The sequence below is a fragment of the Coregonus lavaretus genome (genome assembly GCF_964263955.1).
Source record: "Coregonus lavaretus genome assembly, chromosome: 7".
Taxonomy (NCBI): Eukaryota; Metazoa; Chordata; class Actinopteri; order Salmoniformes; family Salmonidae; genus Coregonus; species Coregonus lavaretus.
The window spans coordinates 22,285,361-22,304,408 of NC_139994.1; the positions used below are offsets into that span (position 1 = coordinate 22,285,361).

The 19,048-nt window shown below is 42.2% G+C and overlaps 1 protein-coding gene across 1 annotated transcript; it reads right to left on the reverse strand.

Moving 5' to 3' along the window:
- Positions 1-1,315: 1,315 nt before the first annotated feature.
- Positions 1,316-12,168, reverse strand: LOC311131924 (uncharacterized protein). Its single transcript, XM_084165033.1, has 9 exons — positions 11,975-12,168; positions 10,994-11,108; positions 10,518-10,631; positions 10,027-10,083; positions 9,618-9,755; positions 6,764-6,811; positions 6,165-6,281; positions 3,339-3,422; positions 1,316-3,116 (listed from the first exon to the last, which is right to left on the reverse strand). The coding sequence occupies exons 2-9, from the start codon at positions 11,087-11,089 to the stop codon at positions 3,015-3,017; spliced, it is 756 nt and encodes a 251-aa protein (XP_084021159.1). The 5' UTR covers positions 11,090-11,108; positions 11,975-12,168; the 3' UTR covers positions 1,316-3,014.
- Between the last annotated feature and the right edge of the window lie 6,880 nt (positions 12,169-19,048).

Sequence of the window (19,048 nt, forward strand, 5' to 3'; positions counted from 1 at the left end):
GGGGTTTCTTCGGATGGGGCCACAGTGTCTCCGGACCGCTCCTGTCTCAGCCTCCAGTATTTATGCTGCAGTAGTTTATGTGTCGGGGGGCTGGGGTTAGTTGGTTATACCTGGAGTACTTCTCCTGTCTTATCCAGTGTCCTGTGTGAATTTAAGTATGCTCTCTCTAATTCTCTCGTTCTCTCTTTCTCTCTGAGAACCTGAGCCCTAGGACCATACATCAGGACTACCGGGCATGATGACACCTTGCTGTCCCCAGTCCGCCTGGCCCTGCTGCTATTCCAGTTTCAACTGTTCTGCCTGCGGCTACGAAACCCCTACCTGTCCCATACCTGCTGTTTTCAACTCTTTAATGATCGGCTATGAAAAGCCAACTGAGAGACCTGAGCCCTAGGACCATACGTCGGGACTACCGGCCGTGGTGACTCCTTGCTGTCCCCAGTCCGCCTGGCCTTGCTGCTATTCCAGTTTCAACTGTTCTGCCTGCGGTTATGGAACCCCTACCTGTCCCAGACCTGCTGTTTTCAACTCTTAATGATCGGCTATGAAAAGCCAACTGAGATTTATTCCTGATTATTATTTGACCATGCTTGTCACTTATGAACATTTTTGAACATCTTGGCATGGTTCTGTTATAATCTCCACCCGGCACAGCCAGAAGAGGACTGGCCACCCCTCATAGCCTGGTTCCTCTCTAGGTTTCTTCCTAGGTTTTCGCCTTTCTAGGGAGTTTTTCCTAGCCACCGTGCTTCTACACCTGCATTACTAGCTGTTTGGGGTTTTAGGCTGGGTTTCTGTACAGCACTTCGAGATATTAGCTGATGTAAGAAGGGCTATATAAAATAAAATTGATTGAAATTGATTGATTATGTAAGTTATATTTTTCTGTATTACATTTTCAATACATAAAAAAAAAACGTACAAAAAACTTTTCACTTTGTCATTATGGGGTATTATGTGTTGATGGGTGAGATTACATTTTTTTGTAATCCATTTTGAATTCAGGCTGTAACAACAAAATGTGGAATAAGTCAAGGGGTATGAATCGTTTCTGAAGGCGCTGTAGTAAACAGTGTCTATTGCATATGATTAAATGAAACTGGTTTGCTGGATTATTAACCATTTTACAGTTTCTTACGTGGTTTCCGGGTGGTGGGGGAAGGTGTGGGTGGTGGGGGAAGGTGTTTTAGGGACTGAGGGGAGGGAATGGGTTTGGGTTATCTTTGTATGCATTTATTTGATTGTTTTTGTACCTGTAACCCCCCCTCTGAAATAAATGACATAACTAAATAAAAAGTTGGTCACAAAAAAAAGTAATGCTCTGAAAGACTTACTTTACTGCATGTTAACAGAAACACAAATATCAACAGCACAGTCAAACACATTGTCGATAAACAGCAAACCAGACCTTTAGAACATAAACACATTCACAATGCTGCCCTCTTGTGAGGACAAGGCATCAGTGGACCATGCACAAATATTACAGTAACAGCAGTTACTTTTTCTTTATAATGAAAAGAGGTGGAGGGTGGTCGACAAGTGCTGGGATGTCGCAAAAGGAAGAACTACCAAAGTTAGTTCAGTGGTCAACAAGGGCCGGAATGACACAAAAACAAGTACAGCAATGTCAGTTAGCTTTTGGCTAAAATGTCGAATGGACATACATTTTATTATTTTAAGGGCAGTCCAGAATATTCTTACTGTTTTGAGTATTTTAGTATGTCTGGAATTTTAGAGCATACGCCAGAGATGAAAATGTATGCACTCACTAACTGTAAGTCGCTCTGGATAAGAGCGTCTGCTAAATGACTAAAATGTAAATGTAAATGTAATTAGAGCAAATTGTTCAATAAAAAAAACAAGTAATAGATAAACAAATAAAGTAGATATTCAAACAAATGCCATACAATTCAGGTTAGGAAAAGGTTAGGCTATGGTAGGGATCAATTACATATTCTGTATGTTGCTGTGACATGTAACAGTATTTGCTTTCTTTTTGCTAATGTGTTCTTCAGTGTTCATCTACAACTATTCTACATTCTAACACTATATAATCCTCTCAATGAGCACTACAGTACATTGCCAGCATTGGTTGGTTAGCTTGGTAAGTGATTAGAGCTGTGATATCATTCACTTCAAAATACATTAATGTGCAGAACCAGACTAAAAACAATGCACAGAATCATATTATGTAAAGCGCAAAGCAAGAAGCATCCTGAATAGATCACTATACAGTATTATGACACGTTGGTGATAAAGGCTTGTATTATTTGGTCTCAAAAAGTGTGATGCCACCAAAATGCAACAAAAGAAGCAATGAAAGTATACAATTTTACATTAGCTTCAGTTAGTCCCTCGGTAGCATCCTCCAATCCATGCAGTGACCGTGTTAGAAACTAAGATCTTGATTAGTTGATTATTTGAAACTGGTATATTAATGTTGGGCTAGAACAAAAACCTGCATGATTCTTCAGGATCAGAGACATAGAACCCCTGTCCTATATCTTCATTCTTCACTTTCTGCATCCACGATAATACTTCTAATCATAGTCTCGTAGCTTTGCAAACATCCCCAAAATGACTAACATTGGTTACAATTTACACTTTCTTCCCATTTTCTATAGCTTAATAATTACTGAGGCAATACAGGTTTGAGTGCCTCCATTTAGGGCAAAACAGTTATATACGTCATTCATGGGACTTTGACCTGCTGGTCACCACACCATCTCCATAAAAAGCTTAATTCCCAATCAACCCCTAGCCCCTATACCCGTTGGCATTCCTGTAGATCTGAAAGGATATGATAGGTTTGAACAGTATGTAGGTCCAATGCTTCACCTTGCCTTCTGGTAGGCTGGGTGGAATTTCCACCACCTATCTAATCGTTTCAGATCTATAGAAGTGTCTAGGGAAGTAAGGGCTAGGGCTCGATTTGGAATTCAGATTAAGACCTACACTGTTGCCCATATAATCCGCCAAAAAGTGGCCGGAGTGGAGGATGAAGGGGGTTTGGCTTAGGGCTCGGCCGCCTCGATGGGCTCCACCTGGGGGTCGGTGGGGGGAGTGGGGACCTCCTCTACCTGGTCGGAATCGGGCTCAGTGACAACAACAGCCACCTGCTCAAGGAGAGAGGGGGAGAGAGAGAAAGACGGAGAAAGAGACAGGTATAATATTGACATGTAATGTTTGACATTAGAAGACTCTATTACTCGAACACATCAAGGTAATCAGACCTCAAGAGATGCACAGTAAATGGCAGCCAACAGTGCTAAATGGATAAGCCATTTTAGGCTGGCACTATATGGTAGGCTAACTTCTTCGGGCTAGCTAGACCCTACCTGAGATGCTGCAGCCTGCACGGCAGGAGGACCTGCCGGGGGCCGAGTCTGGGGGTAGGCTGGGCGCTGAGTTCCACTGGATGACTAGAGAGAGAGAGAGAGAGCAAGAAAGAGGAAGTTAAAGGGAGAACAAGACATGAACATGTGATGTTCAGTAACTATATGCAGTAGTGTGGTCACCATGCCATGTTTTATACATGAAGGGTTGTTTTCTTAAAACAGCCACAATTTGCACTGAAAAAACCTCACAAACCTTGAAACAAAATGTCTAAAAACTTCCCATACAACAATGTCCTTAAGGTGCCGATTATTTATGCACATAGGGGGGAATTCAGACCCGAGTTGCGCATGTAAATGGGACTTCATTCCTTTTTATGCACTTTTCTCTCCACGCGTATTCTGACCTTGAACTTACACATGGGAAAAAAGCCAGTGCCAGGGTTTGGGGTGGAGATCAAAGAAATGGAGGTGTGGCGGAGCTGTGTCTACAGATAAGCTGTATTCTGACCTTGACTTAATTCCCTCATAATTCCACCACCTTTAAGCGTGAGGAAACGATGAATGAGTCAAAAAACATCACATTTATTTTTTCCCGATAGAAATATCACCTTTCTCTATGCGCTGTAATTTACAAATTGATAAGAGCTATTGATAAGAGCTAGGTAAATGAGTAATCCATTTGGATAAAGGGATTGTAAATATAAATGACAATTGTTTTAGATCTATTTTACCTTATGATCTCTGGAGACAAATGTGAAACCAGTCATATGGCAGCAAACTGAAGCAAATCAACATGACTGGTAGGCTATGTGTGCTCCTTTCCCACAGTGAAGTATTTATTTACCTTTATTTAAGCAGGAAGTCACCAGTATACTGTATGTGAAAAGCTGTGCCATTATGCAGAATTTAAATTGTATGGCCTTATAACGTGCAGGGATGAATCTTGGAGACTCAAGCCAAATGAGATGAGAAGCCAAATCCGTGCAGAGTGACAGTCGGGGTCCAATTTAACCTTTGTGCGCTCTAGAATGTTATAATGTCAGCAATGTTTTCTCAGTAAACAAACAAACAATTTTATCATGTTAAATAATAGCCACCGCCAGTAATACCCACACACATTTTAAACTGTCACTAGGGTGTTAGTTCCCTTCAATTTGTAGCCTGCATTTGACATCATTCCATTACATCATTAGTTCCCTTTTCTTTCCTCTGTCACGTCCTTGTGGTTGATCCTGAGGGTCGCTAGCAATAGTGAATAATATTTAACGTATTACAAGTTGTTCAATAATTTGGGACATGTAGCCTACTTCATGGAATCAACATGGAATCATCATGGAACGCAGACCAAGCCTGACAGTTTAAACCTGGAGCCTGGTTTACGACTACTGGACCGTTGTCATATCAGTTCCATGATCAGTGAGGATTATGGTAGATTTATAGGACTATTGGTCAACCCTTCCAATATTTAATGGATTGAACAACTGAATAGCAACTTTCAGGATAATCAAACCACTGTATTTTTTATTCAGCAATATATTTTGTGCGTAAAGGCTCTCCAAACCTGTTTTTTAAGTAGGTAGATTCCTAAATATGTTCTTAACCCTTAATAATGTACAAGATCAGATAATTTTTCAATTTACCAATTGGTGCTGAAACTGAGAAATGCATAGGCCTATAATTGTATTTACATTTTACATTTTAGTCATTTAGCAGACGCTCTTATCCAGAGCGACTTACAGGAGCAATTAGGGTTAAGTGCCTTGCTCAAGGGCACATTTACGTCATTTAGCAGACGCTCTTATCCAGAGCGACTCACAAATTGGTGCATTCACCCTATAGCCAGTGGGATAACCACTTTACAAATTTTTTTTTGGGGGGGGGGGGGGGTAGAAGGATTACTTTATCCTATCCCAGGTATTCCTTAAAGAGGTGGGGTTTCAAATGTCTCCGGAAGGTGGTGAGTGACTCCGCTGTCCTGGCGTCGTGAGGGAGCTTGTTCCACCATTGGGGTGCCAGAGCAGCGAACAGTTTTGACTGGGCTGAGCGGGAACTATGCTTCCGCAGAGGAAGGGGAGCCAGCAGGCCAGAGGTGGATGAACGCAATGCCCTCGTTTGGGTGTAGGGACTGATCAGAGCCCGAAGGTACAGAGGTGCCGTTCCCCTCACTGCTCCATAGGCAAGCACCATGGTCTTGTAACGGATGCGAGCTTCAACTGGAAGCCAGTGGAGTGTGCGGAGGAGGGGGGTGACGTGAGAGAACTTGGGAAGGTTGAACACCAGACGGGCTGCGGCGTTCTGGATGAGTTGTAGGGGTTTAATGGCACAGGCAGGGAGGCCAGCCAACAGCTTTCTTTCATTGATCCCTAATATTCTGAACCCGTTCTCTCAATGTATTATAGTGAGTGTCGAGAAAATTATAATTAAAGGTGCACCGTATTTAGATAACTGAAAACCCCAGTGAATTAAAAGTCCATGAGAAAATCTGTTGGCCAGCAAGTGGGAGGGTTTTCAGCGGTTGAATTAAATGTATGCAGTGCACATAAGGGAGCCACTCTCAAAGAGCTTGTTGCGCACCTGCGTAAAGTAAGTCTGAATACCAAATACTGAGAAGTGCTTAAATGAAAAAGCGTAGGAAAGGCATACATTTCCTAAGTCTGAATCGGGCTCATAGAAAATAAATAGATAGACATGCAGCAAACACCACCTGCAGTGTTCCAAATTATTACAGGTTTTTATCGCAATGCCCGGGCAGCGCTGCACATATAAAATGGTGTTGGAGCGTTTTAGAATGCCCTTCCCCATGTGTTTTGTTATATGTTGGCTCACCTGCATTCCACCACTTGAGGCCAGCACACTGAGGCCAAACAGCATGGCTGTGATGCAGATGAGCAGCTCCAGAATAAGGAAGATAACCAGAGTACCTATGATGCCGTCAATCAGGAGCTATAAGAAACCACCCAGGCGGGAGAGAGACAGGTGAAGAAAGACATGAGGGATGGACAATGGAATTGTGGTCCAGAGAAAAATGCTTGATATTACAGTAGCAGCAATAATTTGAATACAGCATGAAATAAAAGCAATTGCGGGAAAAAAACATTGTCCAAAAAGCAAACTATAATGTCAGATCTTATTCATTCATTAATTTAGCAAGATAATACAAACAGATGTCAAACTAGGCCTTTTGAATAGCCATATAATCAATCACATGAAAGTGAATAAAATGTATAACAACTAATACCTATCTAAACATACGATTGGGTAAGATGTTATTTAAATATTTTGCTGCAATACCTTTTCGGAGAATGTTTTATTAGAGTAACTATATGAACAAGGCAGAAATACTGCTACCTACCATGCATGTACTGTGTATAGCACAAGTGTTAGCATTGACCAGAACATATCTACAATAGTGGTCAACTACTTACTTTACATTTCATTTCGATCAGCCCAGTGCATTTCCTGAAACAATGTTGCTGCAGTAAACAGTAAACACAAAGAAAGACATGTTCCACTTTGAAGAACAATTACACTTTCCCTTGAAACTACATTAACCTAGATAAGATGCTCATATGTTGTGTTTCTATTCTATAAACAACAACTTTTAATATGTTACTACATATGTGTTACTTTAAAATGTGGCAAAAATATAATGGATGATTGACTATATCATCAATTAAAATCTTAATAGTGTCATCAAAAATAGACATTTCATTAACATTCAATTATAGATCCCACACAGGTTTTGTATTGTTCTATATGAGGACTAAGTTTGAGCAGTAGTGTTAGCATAGTAGAAAATGTATGGGTGCTACCTCCTATGCAGACAGACAGAATATAGTGGGTCAAAGACTTTGTTGTATGAGCCATTTTGACATAGCTCCCACCATAAATAGTTCAGGCCGAATTGTTTCATTGCAGCCTTTTCTCAGTTTAGAACAATGTTGTTCAAATTGGTCAAAGCCTTGCCATGATAATCAAAATCCTAAACTCCTTTGCTGAATTTCTTTAAAAGGTAATTTTTAATCATTCTGGGTAATACCAAACCCCAAAACACTCATTACATGTTTTATCAATGATTTCTTTCATTTGCTGTTTTGTTTAAACAATAATAACATTTAAACAAGTATTGTTGTTGTGGTACTGATATGTACTAATAATATGTGATGTGACAGAAAAAGAAAAGCCTGCACACTTAATTGACACATTTAGAGTTGTTGTGGGATGTTTTTTTGTACATTCATATTTTTTGATAAAGTGGTCATAAATCATGTATAAAGGGAGCCATGTTGAAATATAGGCCATTATAAAAATCCACTTGGCGACCGAAATAAAGGTATCCATGTCTGCCAGTATTCCTTGGTGGAGATTGGAGTGCCTGACTCGAAACCAAAAAATATTTGTGTAGATTAAATACTCATGAAAACAATGTCACTGATACTCTCCGTCATTACTGTATGGTTTGAAGCTTGGTGCTGTGCTGAACCAATTAATCAACTAATGTTTTTAATGCTTATTTTACGGAAAAATCTTTGCTTTAATCAGATATACTGTATATAGACCACACGTTGCTTTTAACTTGCAGCACATGGCAAAGGAAAATATACACTGAGTATACCAAACATTAGGAACACCTTCCTAATAATCAGTTGCACCCCCCTCCCCCCACCCCCCACCCCCTTTGCCCTCAGAACAGCTTCAATTAGTCGGGGGGTGGTCTCTACTTCAATCAGTGTAGATGAATGGAGGAGGCAGGTTAAAGAAGGATTTTTAAGTCTTGAGACAATTGTGACATGGACAAGTATTTGATACACTGCCGATTTTGCAGGTTTTCCTACTTACAAAGCATGTAGAGGTCTGTAGGTGTCAAAAGCGTCATGCAATAAAATGCAAATGAATTACTTAAAAATCATACAATGTGATTTTCTGGATTTTAGTTTTAGGTTCTGTCTCTCACAGTTGAAGTGTACCTATGATAAACATTACAGACCTCTACATGCTTTGTAAGTAGGAAAACCTGCAAAATCGGCAGTGTATCAAATACTTGTTCTCCCCACTGTATATGCGTGCCATTCAGAAGGTGAATGGGCAAGACAAAATATTTAAGTGCCTTTGAACGGGGTATGGTAGTAGGTGCCAGGCGCACCGGTTTGTGTCAAGATCTGCAACGCTGCTGGGTATTTAATGCTCAACAGTTTCCCGTGAGTATCAAGAAGGGTCAACCACCCAAAGGACACCCAGCCAACTTGACACAACTGTGGGAAGAATTGGAGTCAACATGGGCCAGCATCCCTGTGGAACGCTTTTGACACCTTCTAGATTTAACAGGTGACATCAGTAAGGGATCATAGCTTTCACCTGGATTCACCTGGTCAGTCTATGTCATGGAAAAACCGTAATGTTATTAATGTTTTGTCCACTCAGTGTATAATATCTTGAGCAAATAAGTGTGCGCAACTCAGACTTACGCATTAGTCTTTGATCATTTAAGTTAAGCGTGCTGATCTCATGTCAGAATACCGCCTTGAGTGAACGCATTACACTAATACTTCCACGAAAGACACAATTTATTTGTTTGTATGGGCTATTGTTGGATGTAACAACCTTTCTGCTCTTTAAGAAAAATTTAAATGTTGTACTTTCAACAAATTCACAGTTTTTTCCGAAATCCAGGTTGGAGGTTCCCAGAATCAGTAGGGAATAGGCGGGATATACGGAATCCTCCAACCAGGTGTCTGGAAAACCAGGGAATGTATTGAAGTTCCAGGAATTTTGCAACCCTAGTCCTGAGCAAACATTGTTTCAGAAAATGCATATAAACAACTGATACAAATGTATTCAAACAATAATGGTAACAATGATCTTTCAAAACATTTGTCAGAATAAATTAATTGTGAACACATTTTGCACACTGACAAGGCTTCAAAGAACTAGCTTAAAATCATATAAAATTCAGCAAATGAGTTAGGGAATTTTACATTGTGACTCTCATTGTATGTCTTTTGACCATATGAACTCTCAAGGGGGGAGAATGTGTGACATGGTCAGCTACTCAATCGAGATGACCAAGAAGGCTGACTAAACCATGATGACTACATCAAAATTCAGCCTGCACATAATTGTTTCTTTCTAAAATTATGTAATTCTTTTAGATTCTTTCTTTAGAATGTTTTGCAATTTGCAAATGTATGTAATATTTTTTTATATGCAAATGTATGTCATATTTTTTTATATGCATATTGATGTAATAATTCAGGGTATACTGTTAGAATGACTGGTTACCACGGCATGCAGCTCCAGTCTCCGGCAGTGTTCACAGTGGTAGGAGTCCTGGCGGTAAGGTAGGTGTTTGGACATCAGGCCCAGAGCAGCCGTGGAGAAGGCAGCACTAATCAAGTGCAGCACCAGGGTACATTTCACCTGGGGAGAGAGTACACCGATACACTGAATAAACCGAGATTGACAGAAAACATTATACATTGAAAGGTAGTTTTTTTTGGTTTGTGTGATTTCTTATAATCGCCTACATCACTCACAAAGATCAGTGGTCACACTCTGCCACAACAGGAGCAAACATACCTCAAAGAATGGTGTGCAGCATTTCGGGATAATGTGTTGTTCGGTACATACTGTTGAAAAATGCAGTAAAAAATGTAACCAGCTGAATGCGTGCCTATTGCATTATACCCACCCAAAAGAGAGAAGGCTTCCTGCCCGCGTGGACAAGGACCGACCCAGAAAGGATGAGCTGTGGGAGTACACCCATAACAGAATAAGACACGACTCACAGGTCAGAATACACACCTATACAGAGATGAAAATAACTGATTCAACTAAATAAATCATCTATTCTAGAAAATTGCCATTGTAGGGCTGTAAGCCTATTCAAGTGTACTGGATCAGGGTTGAAGCGAAAGCCTGCAGGAGGGTAGCTCTCCAGGAGGAGGGTTGGCCGGACCTGGCCTAAAGACACACTGCCATTATAGAGGGCGCTGTTGTAACAGTTGGTACTTGGCCTGTAAATTCTGACTGGTACGCGTCATCTGGAGTAGGTAGAAGTTGCCCTTACTAACTGATATAGGGTTGGGATTGATTTATATCACCCTAATGGTCAAGGTTAGAATTGGGGGTAGGGAAATCTGATTCTAGATCTTTGGTTGGGGTCACCAATGGCTCACTCACCTGTAAGACAACGATCAAAAGGACAACGACATCACCAGTGAAGTGGATCTCGTGGAGCTGCAACACAGAGGCGCTCAGGCAGAGGACAAGACACCCGATGATGATCTGGACGGCCTGAGACCATACATTAAGAACTCTCATCTACAGCACAGTGTTTGGTAACAGCATAGTCGTGTTCAGCAGGCAAAATGGAATTGAGCTATTCTTATTAAGTCCTAAAGCCAGGAATCACTCCCTGATTCATTATTCTCTTTCATTTGGTGCCTACTGAACACGACACAATTATGAGTTTGATTCAGGCATGGGAATATAAGAGTCTCCTAAATTAACATATTATCATTATATTATAAGGCAACGTGATGATGCTTTATTCTACAGTACAGAATTGTAACTGTTATTGATCCATATCATATTCTTATAGTGTATCACAACCATCTGTATTGATGATTGAATGTCCATGTGATGACTTCACTCACCCCCAAGGTTTTAGGCTCCACCTTCTGGAAGGAGCCCACCTGTCCTGAGGTGAGGTTGCCGGGGAGAGGCAGGGGGTCCTGGCTTTCGAGGCCCATGTTGTCGAGGGTGACAAGGCTTTAGATTGAAAAAAATGCAGATACATAAATGGGATACATAAACAGTAATGAACTGAGAAAATTATGGACAAGGCAATGAATGAAAGCTGCAGTAAATTACTGGAAGAGTATGCAAAGATGAAAAGAGAAGGAGGAGGAAATGTACGTGTTTTGAGGAACCCAGCAATAATAGAGAGTTAAAATGAAACTGCAGGAAATCTTTTTGCAGGATAATATCAGGAATTTGGGATACTTCATTGACATTGGTGTAAAATATGCCATCTATGGTTTGAACAAATATGCATATGCATTAGTGGGGGAAACCTGCCATTTGTCTTGACAAAGGTTATTAAGACCTCTGGGAACAACAGGCAATAAAATGTAATTGTGATCTTGAACATGCAGGCTCTCAATTACATTTACAAATAAAATAAATATAAGACCTAAATTATCAAGAACTCTTCGTGAACATAAATCAATATCATGTTTGCGTTCCAATCAACTTCCAAATATTTCAGAGGGAGGTAAATTGAGACGTCTGCCCCTGGTGAAAAAAGAGCAACATCAGGACCGCAGTCGATTTTGGCAAATCTCCAAACTCTGTACTGCGCCATCATCACACAACTTTAACCCATGTGAGGACGAGCTCATCGCCACACTATAGTTAATCTTCTTGACAAATATTGCACATAATGCTTTAGTCAGAAAACCGATAGATATCTGCAATGTTCTGTAGTCGTCAAATTAGATAAATATGGGTAGGCTATTGTAAGTTTAACCATACACCTGCTAACTTGGGCTACATAAGAAGGGCATGTGCTACGTCATGTCCCAGTTAGACCATCTCACAAAGCAAGCCGCATTAAAGTGTGTATTCTGTCTTACCTCCTCTGGTTCGAACAAGAAAGCCGTTCCTTTATTTATTTTCTGCTTTATAATGGCGATAAGGCGCGTACAGCTACTCCTAACGCGTTGGTGTTGATGGGAGCTAAAAAAATATAACTAGACGCAATTGGTGTATGCTGTAGGTGGATGGGACGTTTTTCACTGCAGTGAGGCGCGGGATGCGCTGCTGCACCGAAGTGCGTGTGCATGTGTGCGCGTGTGTACTGCGGAACTCTGGAAGAAAGACATGACTCATGCTTTTTTTAGACTTGCTTAGCAATGCAGTAGTTGAGATGAAACCAGTATAAAATAAAATCATGTAATTTCATTATTTGCTGCTAGCAAAGGCTTTTCAATCTAAGAGATAACAACGCCTGTAGTTAATCATTTATAGTGATCAAAATGATTCCCAAAAACGCAGCACAGGGGCAATGTCCTACATTTCTATCCAACATTTATCCTACATTTTTATCAGATGCAAGATGACAAGAATCAGGGGGTCCCATATTCAATGCAGGAGTCCTGTTTGGCAGCTTGCCCTATGCAATCTAAACTCAAGGACATGTGAAGCTTCAGGTAAGGGCAGGTTCCTCTGCCCAGAGGCCTGCCAGTTCTTACAACGCCTGGATAGGTATTTTATGTATCAGCTAACCATATCATATATTATAGCAATCTGTTGCCCTGATGGCACAGTCAAAGACGTGGCACGCAAGCTTTGGTTGATGCATGAAACGTATGAGCAGGGGAACACGACCATAATCTGTGCAGGGAATCGGGGAAGGGGAGCATCACTGATAGATTTATTATTTAAAGCCAAGGGTCCTATTGCAACAATGGATGGCCACTAGATTATCGCCAGTTGATCTCTCATTAAACCATCAATACACGCTAAATTCACCCACACATCTGATATCAATTGCAACCATTATTATGTTTCAAGCAAATCATCATAGTCCCTGTGCCTAAGAACGTCAAGGTAACCTGTCTGAATTAAGGATTCCATTGTTCAGCCTTGCAGATATAAGTATAAACATCTGGGGAAGGGATCTTTCGAACACTATGACCTTATCCACATGAATGACCGCCGTTGAGTCATTGAACTTAAAACCTTCACATAGTGTATACAATTCAAAAGGTATTACACACCTGTGCACTCATGAAGCTCCTTAGAACACCCCTTACAGAATCCTTGCTGTGGGCATGGCCTACAGACCAGGTGTGCCATCAGATTGACATTGTCATTCCGATGCTCTTGATTAGCATCATCTTCATCAGACATGTAATCAGGCATGGGAAACAAGTCTGGGGGGTAAGGCTCCGATGCCTCATCTTCAGTGGTAAGTAATGGCATAGTGAGGACAGTGTCAACCGTTTTGCTACAAAGTTTCTTAACACAAGCAATGATAAGTAGTACAGCAAGAAGGATTACTAGGCCATAGATGAGCCAATGGAAAACTGTTGCTCCCCAAGCCCCAAACAGGGAAGTCAGCCATGCAAAAGGCCAGCTACCTACAACAGCCTCTCCTTCCATTAACGCGCCCATTAGCTTGTCTAATTCTTCTATGGCAGTGGAGATATTTCCAGTAGTCTGGAATGAAAGTACAACATGAAGTTCCCACTAGAGCACATACGCCCCCCTGTGCTGCCAACAGATAATCCAAGGCTGCCCTATTTTGCAAAGTCATTAACCTATTCTGTTTAATTTCCGCGGAGGCAGCTCTAAACCCAAGCATGGTTGCATTAAGATGTCCTTCAAGAACATAACCCAACCTATCTATTTCATGAGCATTCTCAGTGGCCCCATACCAGGGCACAAGTCCTCTCTAGAATTTGTCCCAAGGGGTTGATCGCCTATGGCCTAGGGGAACTGAGTTGGGTTTGCTCAAACTTCTCTGTCTCCTTTGAGACCGATTTAGTTGCTGCGTTGGAATTATCATAAGGGAAGTGTTTCGTCTCACTAGGGTGCAGCATCCTGTACGAGGCAGTACGAGGTCTTATATTTATTTTATTTTAAAATGTAATTGAGAGCCTGCATGTTCAAGATCACAATGTCCTGTAATTGTGATGGAGGTGGAGGTGTGGCTGTTTATATTCAGAACCACATTCCTGTAAAGCTTAGAGAAGATCTCATGTTAAATACTGTTGAAGTAATATGGCTACAGGTTCATCTGCCTCACCTAAAGCCGATTCTGGTGGGAAGCTGCTATAGACCACCAAGTGCTAACAGTCAGTATCTGGATAACGTGTGAAAACACTAACTGTAAATGACTAAAATGTAAATGTAAGAGCCTCTCTATTTTGCAGAGCCAATTTACGCAATTCTTTTAGCAATGCCAATTTTCTCTACGTCTCTAGAGATCTCCCGAATTTGGTCTAGGGCACATGCATATTGACTTTCACAGGGAAGAGAGAGAACACATGTTATAACAGTTTCACACCAACCTTGATAAGAATGAGATTGGCGCAAGGTTAGCCCAAGCTACAATCTAGTGGCTCTCCTCACAATTTAGGGCATAGCTCTGTCTCTAGAAGCCTCACCTTTCCAAATCATAATTATAACTATTGATAAATTATCCAAACCAAATTTAGAATGACAGTCCTTAGTGCTTCATGTTGGTTCTATCACTTTAATTTAAGGCCCTCAACTTAGCACACACCGATACTGGCAGAATTACATTTACATTGACATACACAGGGGCGGTGTGTTCATTAGGGCGATATGGGCGACGCACTGCCAAACGGGAAAAGGAAGGGATTTTTTTTCTAATCAATTATATCACGGCAACAGTAGTTATCAGTGTTCTAATCTAGACGTCTGATCTGCCACTAAATGTCCAATCAGGCTAAAGTCGTGCTTCAAATGTCCCCGCCCGTTTTGGGGCGATTTCAGTCAGGTTGAAAATCGCCCAGAAGTCTCTCATAGCCTCTAATGTAAAATCAATTTTTTTCAAATATCAGAGCTTTCAATACAATCTCTATGGGTTTCTGAGGGCTTGCACTTACGCGCTTTCGTCATACGTAACATAACCATGAACGTAACTAAGAAAAGAGCGGGTAGCCTCATCAATCAATTCACTACTACTGTCAAAATGGCTAGCCTTCAGTGCAACTCGATTGTCTCTTTGAAATAAGTTCCTTTTTGTCGGCGAACAAATCAAGATAAATTGGCAACGAAACAATTAGGACCTCCCAGACCAAATTTAATAATTCAACAGGTTTCTACTAAGCAGAGTCGTGAACACTGTCTACGAGAATCGAGACGACCTCATAGAATTTTTTGAAGCCATTCGGACGGGTTCATTGGGTTCATTTGACCAGCCCACCGTGAGAGAGGCATCTGGCTACGTGAGGATGCTACATGATGAAGATTTTATTTTTTTCCTGCGGCTTTTTCACAAAATCATGCCCCACGTCGACATTCTGTACCAGAAGCTACAGAAGAAGGACATCGATGCTGTCTTTATCAAACGTGCCCTCGACAGCTTCACAAGCAGTGTGCAGGCCATAAGGTAAGATTAAACAATATCATTCGATCTTTCTCAAAGCAGAGCTTTATTTGAAAATGTATGCATGAAAGGAGACTGCATTTGTGTTTGAAATTACATTATTCTCATTATATATGGCCAGTGGTGTAATCTAGCTTATTTTATATACTATGTGTACTGTACAGTGGTGCTCATAAGTGTATGAACACATTCTAAAGTTGACTAAAAAGAGGAATAAAAAAATAAAAAAATCATCTTTTGGAAATTGATCTTAATGACTTAATTAAAAAAGTTGGAAAATCCAACCTTTAAGGACACCAATTTTCTTTTCTTTTTTATTCCTCTTTTTAGTCAACTTTAGCATGAGATCATAAGCTTATGAGCACCATTGTATACTGTGCTGAACATCCAGGCTATGTGAGACACAAAGGCTAACTTAAACACTAAAGACTTTATGCATCCCTGCCCATTTTAAGTGGAACTGAAGTATTTGTACTATACATGGATACATTGCATATAGCTGTGCATCACATAGACAACAATACTGTACAAAGCCAACAAACACATTGGTCTGTTTGCCTTCAGGGACTCCTCTCAACAGCAGCTGCAAGAAGCAACAGGAGCCAAAAGACCCAGAACAGCTTTGAGAGAAGAGGAGAAGCAGAGGCTGTCTGAAGAGGTCTGCAACACCATCCTGGATCACACCAAAGAAAGGTTCTCTTTCTCTGGCCACCTTGTGAGTGCTACCTTACTGCAAGCAGACATGTTTGAAAGGTACTGCCATTCATTTCCTGATGAGGCTCTGAATGCCACTGTGAATGCATACCCCATGCTGAGCAAGGCAAAGCTCAAGACAGAACTATCTCTGATCTATGAGAATCCTGAATTCAAGGGATGCTGTGGTGCACTGGCACTGTACCAGGTTCTCATGAGCTACAACCTCCAGGAGACGTTCTCTGAGACTGTGACTCTGTTGAACATCCTCATAACTACTCCCATGACAACAGCTGAAGCTGAGAGATGTTTCTCAACTTTGACACGAGTTAAGACATTCCTGCGAAATTCAATGGGCCAGGAACGTCTGAATGCACTGGCCATGCTTTCCATGGAGAGGGAACTAGTCCTCAGCATGCCTGATTTCAATGAGAAAGTCATTGAACGCTTTGCTGTATTGAAACAGAGAAGAGAACAGTTTCAGTACAAGTAATGTAGCCTCTCTCTCTCTTTGTCCCTCCCTGTCTGTCTCTTTAACACACACACGCCCAAATCAGTTCACAGTTGATGTTGTTTAAAATAGTTATTTTTCATTTAAAAAAAAGTAAAAAAAATAATAATCTGTTCATGTTCATTTTTACAAATCTATACAATTGGCCAGAATATGGTTGTTCATATTTACAAATCTATACAATTGGCCAGAATATGGTTGTTCATTTTTACAAAGCCATACAGATAGCTGTGTTTACCTTTTCTAGAAATTACTTTCAAATTCTGTTTTCAGGCAAAATGTCTATCACTGTTCATTTTCACAAATCTATACAAGAGGGCAGAATATGGAAGTCTATAAAAATGTCTTATTACCAATAACTTGCATCAATGTTTTCAGTAGCCTCTATCAAAAGCTCCTGCTTGCTTGTTGTGAATTATGCTCAGGTGCACATATTTCCAATTCAACCATGAGGCAAAAAATGTGGTAAAAGCTCTTGTTGATCCTGCAATCTGAACAAATACCAAGATGCTGTATTTTCAGCTGATATTTCATTTGTTTATGGAAATGCATATTGTTTATGCAGTGTTGAGGAATGTGAAAGAACACCCTTGATTATTTTTACTGTGATAACTTATTTTGATTTTGTAAGCCAACACTTTTGAGATCAGTCAATAAATGTGTCACACTCTGGTTCTAGGACTTTTTGTGTTTAGTCAGGGTGTGTAGATTTCCGTGTGTTGTGTACTGTGGGTAGTGTCTAGGTGTTCGCGTTCTATGTTTGGTCAGTGACTCCCAATCGGAGGTAACGAGTGTCAGCTGTCGGCTCGTTATCTCTGATTGGGAGCCATATTTATATGTCTGTGTTCACCTTGTGGTTGTGGGTTTTTGTTCTATGTTCAGTCGGTGTACTGAGGACGTTACGGATCGTGTTTTGTCTTGTCGTTATTTCAACATTAAAGTCATCATGTTCACTCCCAACGCTGCGCTTTGGTCCTACTTTATTGGCGATCGTGACAGAAAAACCCACCACAACGAGACCAAGCAGCAGTTGGAATACGAGTGGTGGAGCCAGAAGAGCGAAGGTTGGGAGAGGACTATGGAGGCCTGGTCCACCGAGAGGAGAGACCCCCAGAAAATTTTTAGGGGGGGGCTCACGACGTCGGGGCAGAAGGTGTACGGCCCGGAGGAGTGCAAGAGGTTGGCAGATATGGCCGCCAGTTTAAGGGGGCCACTGGTTACGAAGGGGATGGAAAGTGTGGAGGCACGGCGAGAGGTACTGGGGGGTGTTTCCAGTCCGGTCCGGCCCGTTCCTGATCCCCGTGTAGGGCCAGGGGTGTGTGTCCCCAGTGCGGTTCTGTCTGTCCCTGCTCAACGCACCAAGCCTACGGGGTGCGTCGTCAACCCTGTCCAGCCAGAGCCGTCCGCCAGACAGGATCAGCCAGAGCCTTCCGCCAGACAGGATCAGCCAGAGCCTTCCGCCAGCCATGAGCAGCCAGATCCTTCCGCCAGCCATGAGCAGCCAGATCCGTCAGCCAGCCATGAGCAGCCAGATCCGTCAGCCATCCATGAGCAGCCAGATCCGTCAGCCAGCCATGAGCAGCCAGATCCGTCAGCCAGCCATGAGCCGTCCAGCCAGGATCCGCCAGAGCCTTCCAGCCAGGATCCGCCAGAGCCGTCCAGCCAGGATCCGCCAGAGCCGTCCAGCCGGGATCCGCCAGAGCCGTCCAGCCGGGATCCGCCAGAGCCGTCCAGCCGGGATCCGCCAGAGCCGTCCAGCCGGGATCCGCCAGAGCCTTCCAGCCGGGATCCGCCAGAGCCGTCCAGCCGGGATCCGCCAGAGCCGTCCAGCCGGGATCCGCCAGAGCCGTCCAGCCGGGATCCGCCAGAGCCGTCCAGCCGGGATCCGCCAGAGCCGTCCAGCCGGGATCCGCCAGAGCCGTCCAGCCGGGATCCGCCAGAGCCGGAGCCGCCGCCGAGGAGGAATGCCCACCCAGCCCTCCCCTGTTTGCTTGTAGTTAGGCGCGGTCGCAGTCCGCGCCTTTGGGGGGGGGTACTGTCACACTCTGGTTCTAGGACTTTTTGTGTTTAGTCAGGGTGTGTAGATTTCCGTGTGTTGTGTACTGTGGGTAGTGTCTAGGTGTTCGCGTTCTATGTTTGGTCAGTGACTCCCAATCGGAGGTAACGAGTGTCAGCTGTCGGCTCGTTATCTCTGATTGGGAGCCATATTTATATGTCTGTGTTCACCTTGTGGTTGTGGGTTTTTGTTCTATGTTCAGTCGGTGTACTGAGGACGTTACGGATCGTGTTTTGTCTTGTCGTTATTTCAACATTAAAGTCATCATGTTCACTCCCAACGCTGCGCTTTGGTCCTACTTTATTGGC

Coding starts and splice junctions, on each gene's coding strand:
- LOC311131924 (XM_084165033.1), bottom strand. CDS start 11,089: ATGGGCCTCGAAAGCCAGGACCCCCTGCCTCTCCCCGGCAACCTCACC. Junction 9,756..10,026: donor GGAAGCCTTCTCTCTTTTGG/GTGGGTATAATG, acceptor CTCTCTCCCCAG/GTGAAATGTACCCTGGTGCT. Junction 6,282..6,763: donor TGATCGAAATGAAATGTAAA/GTAAGTAGTTGA, acceptor GGTTTCTTATAG/CTCCTGATTGACGGCATCAT.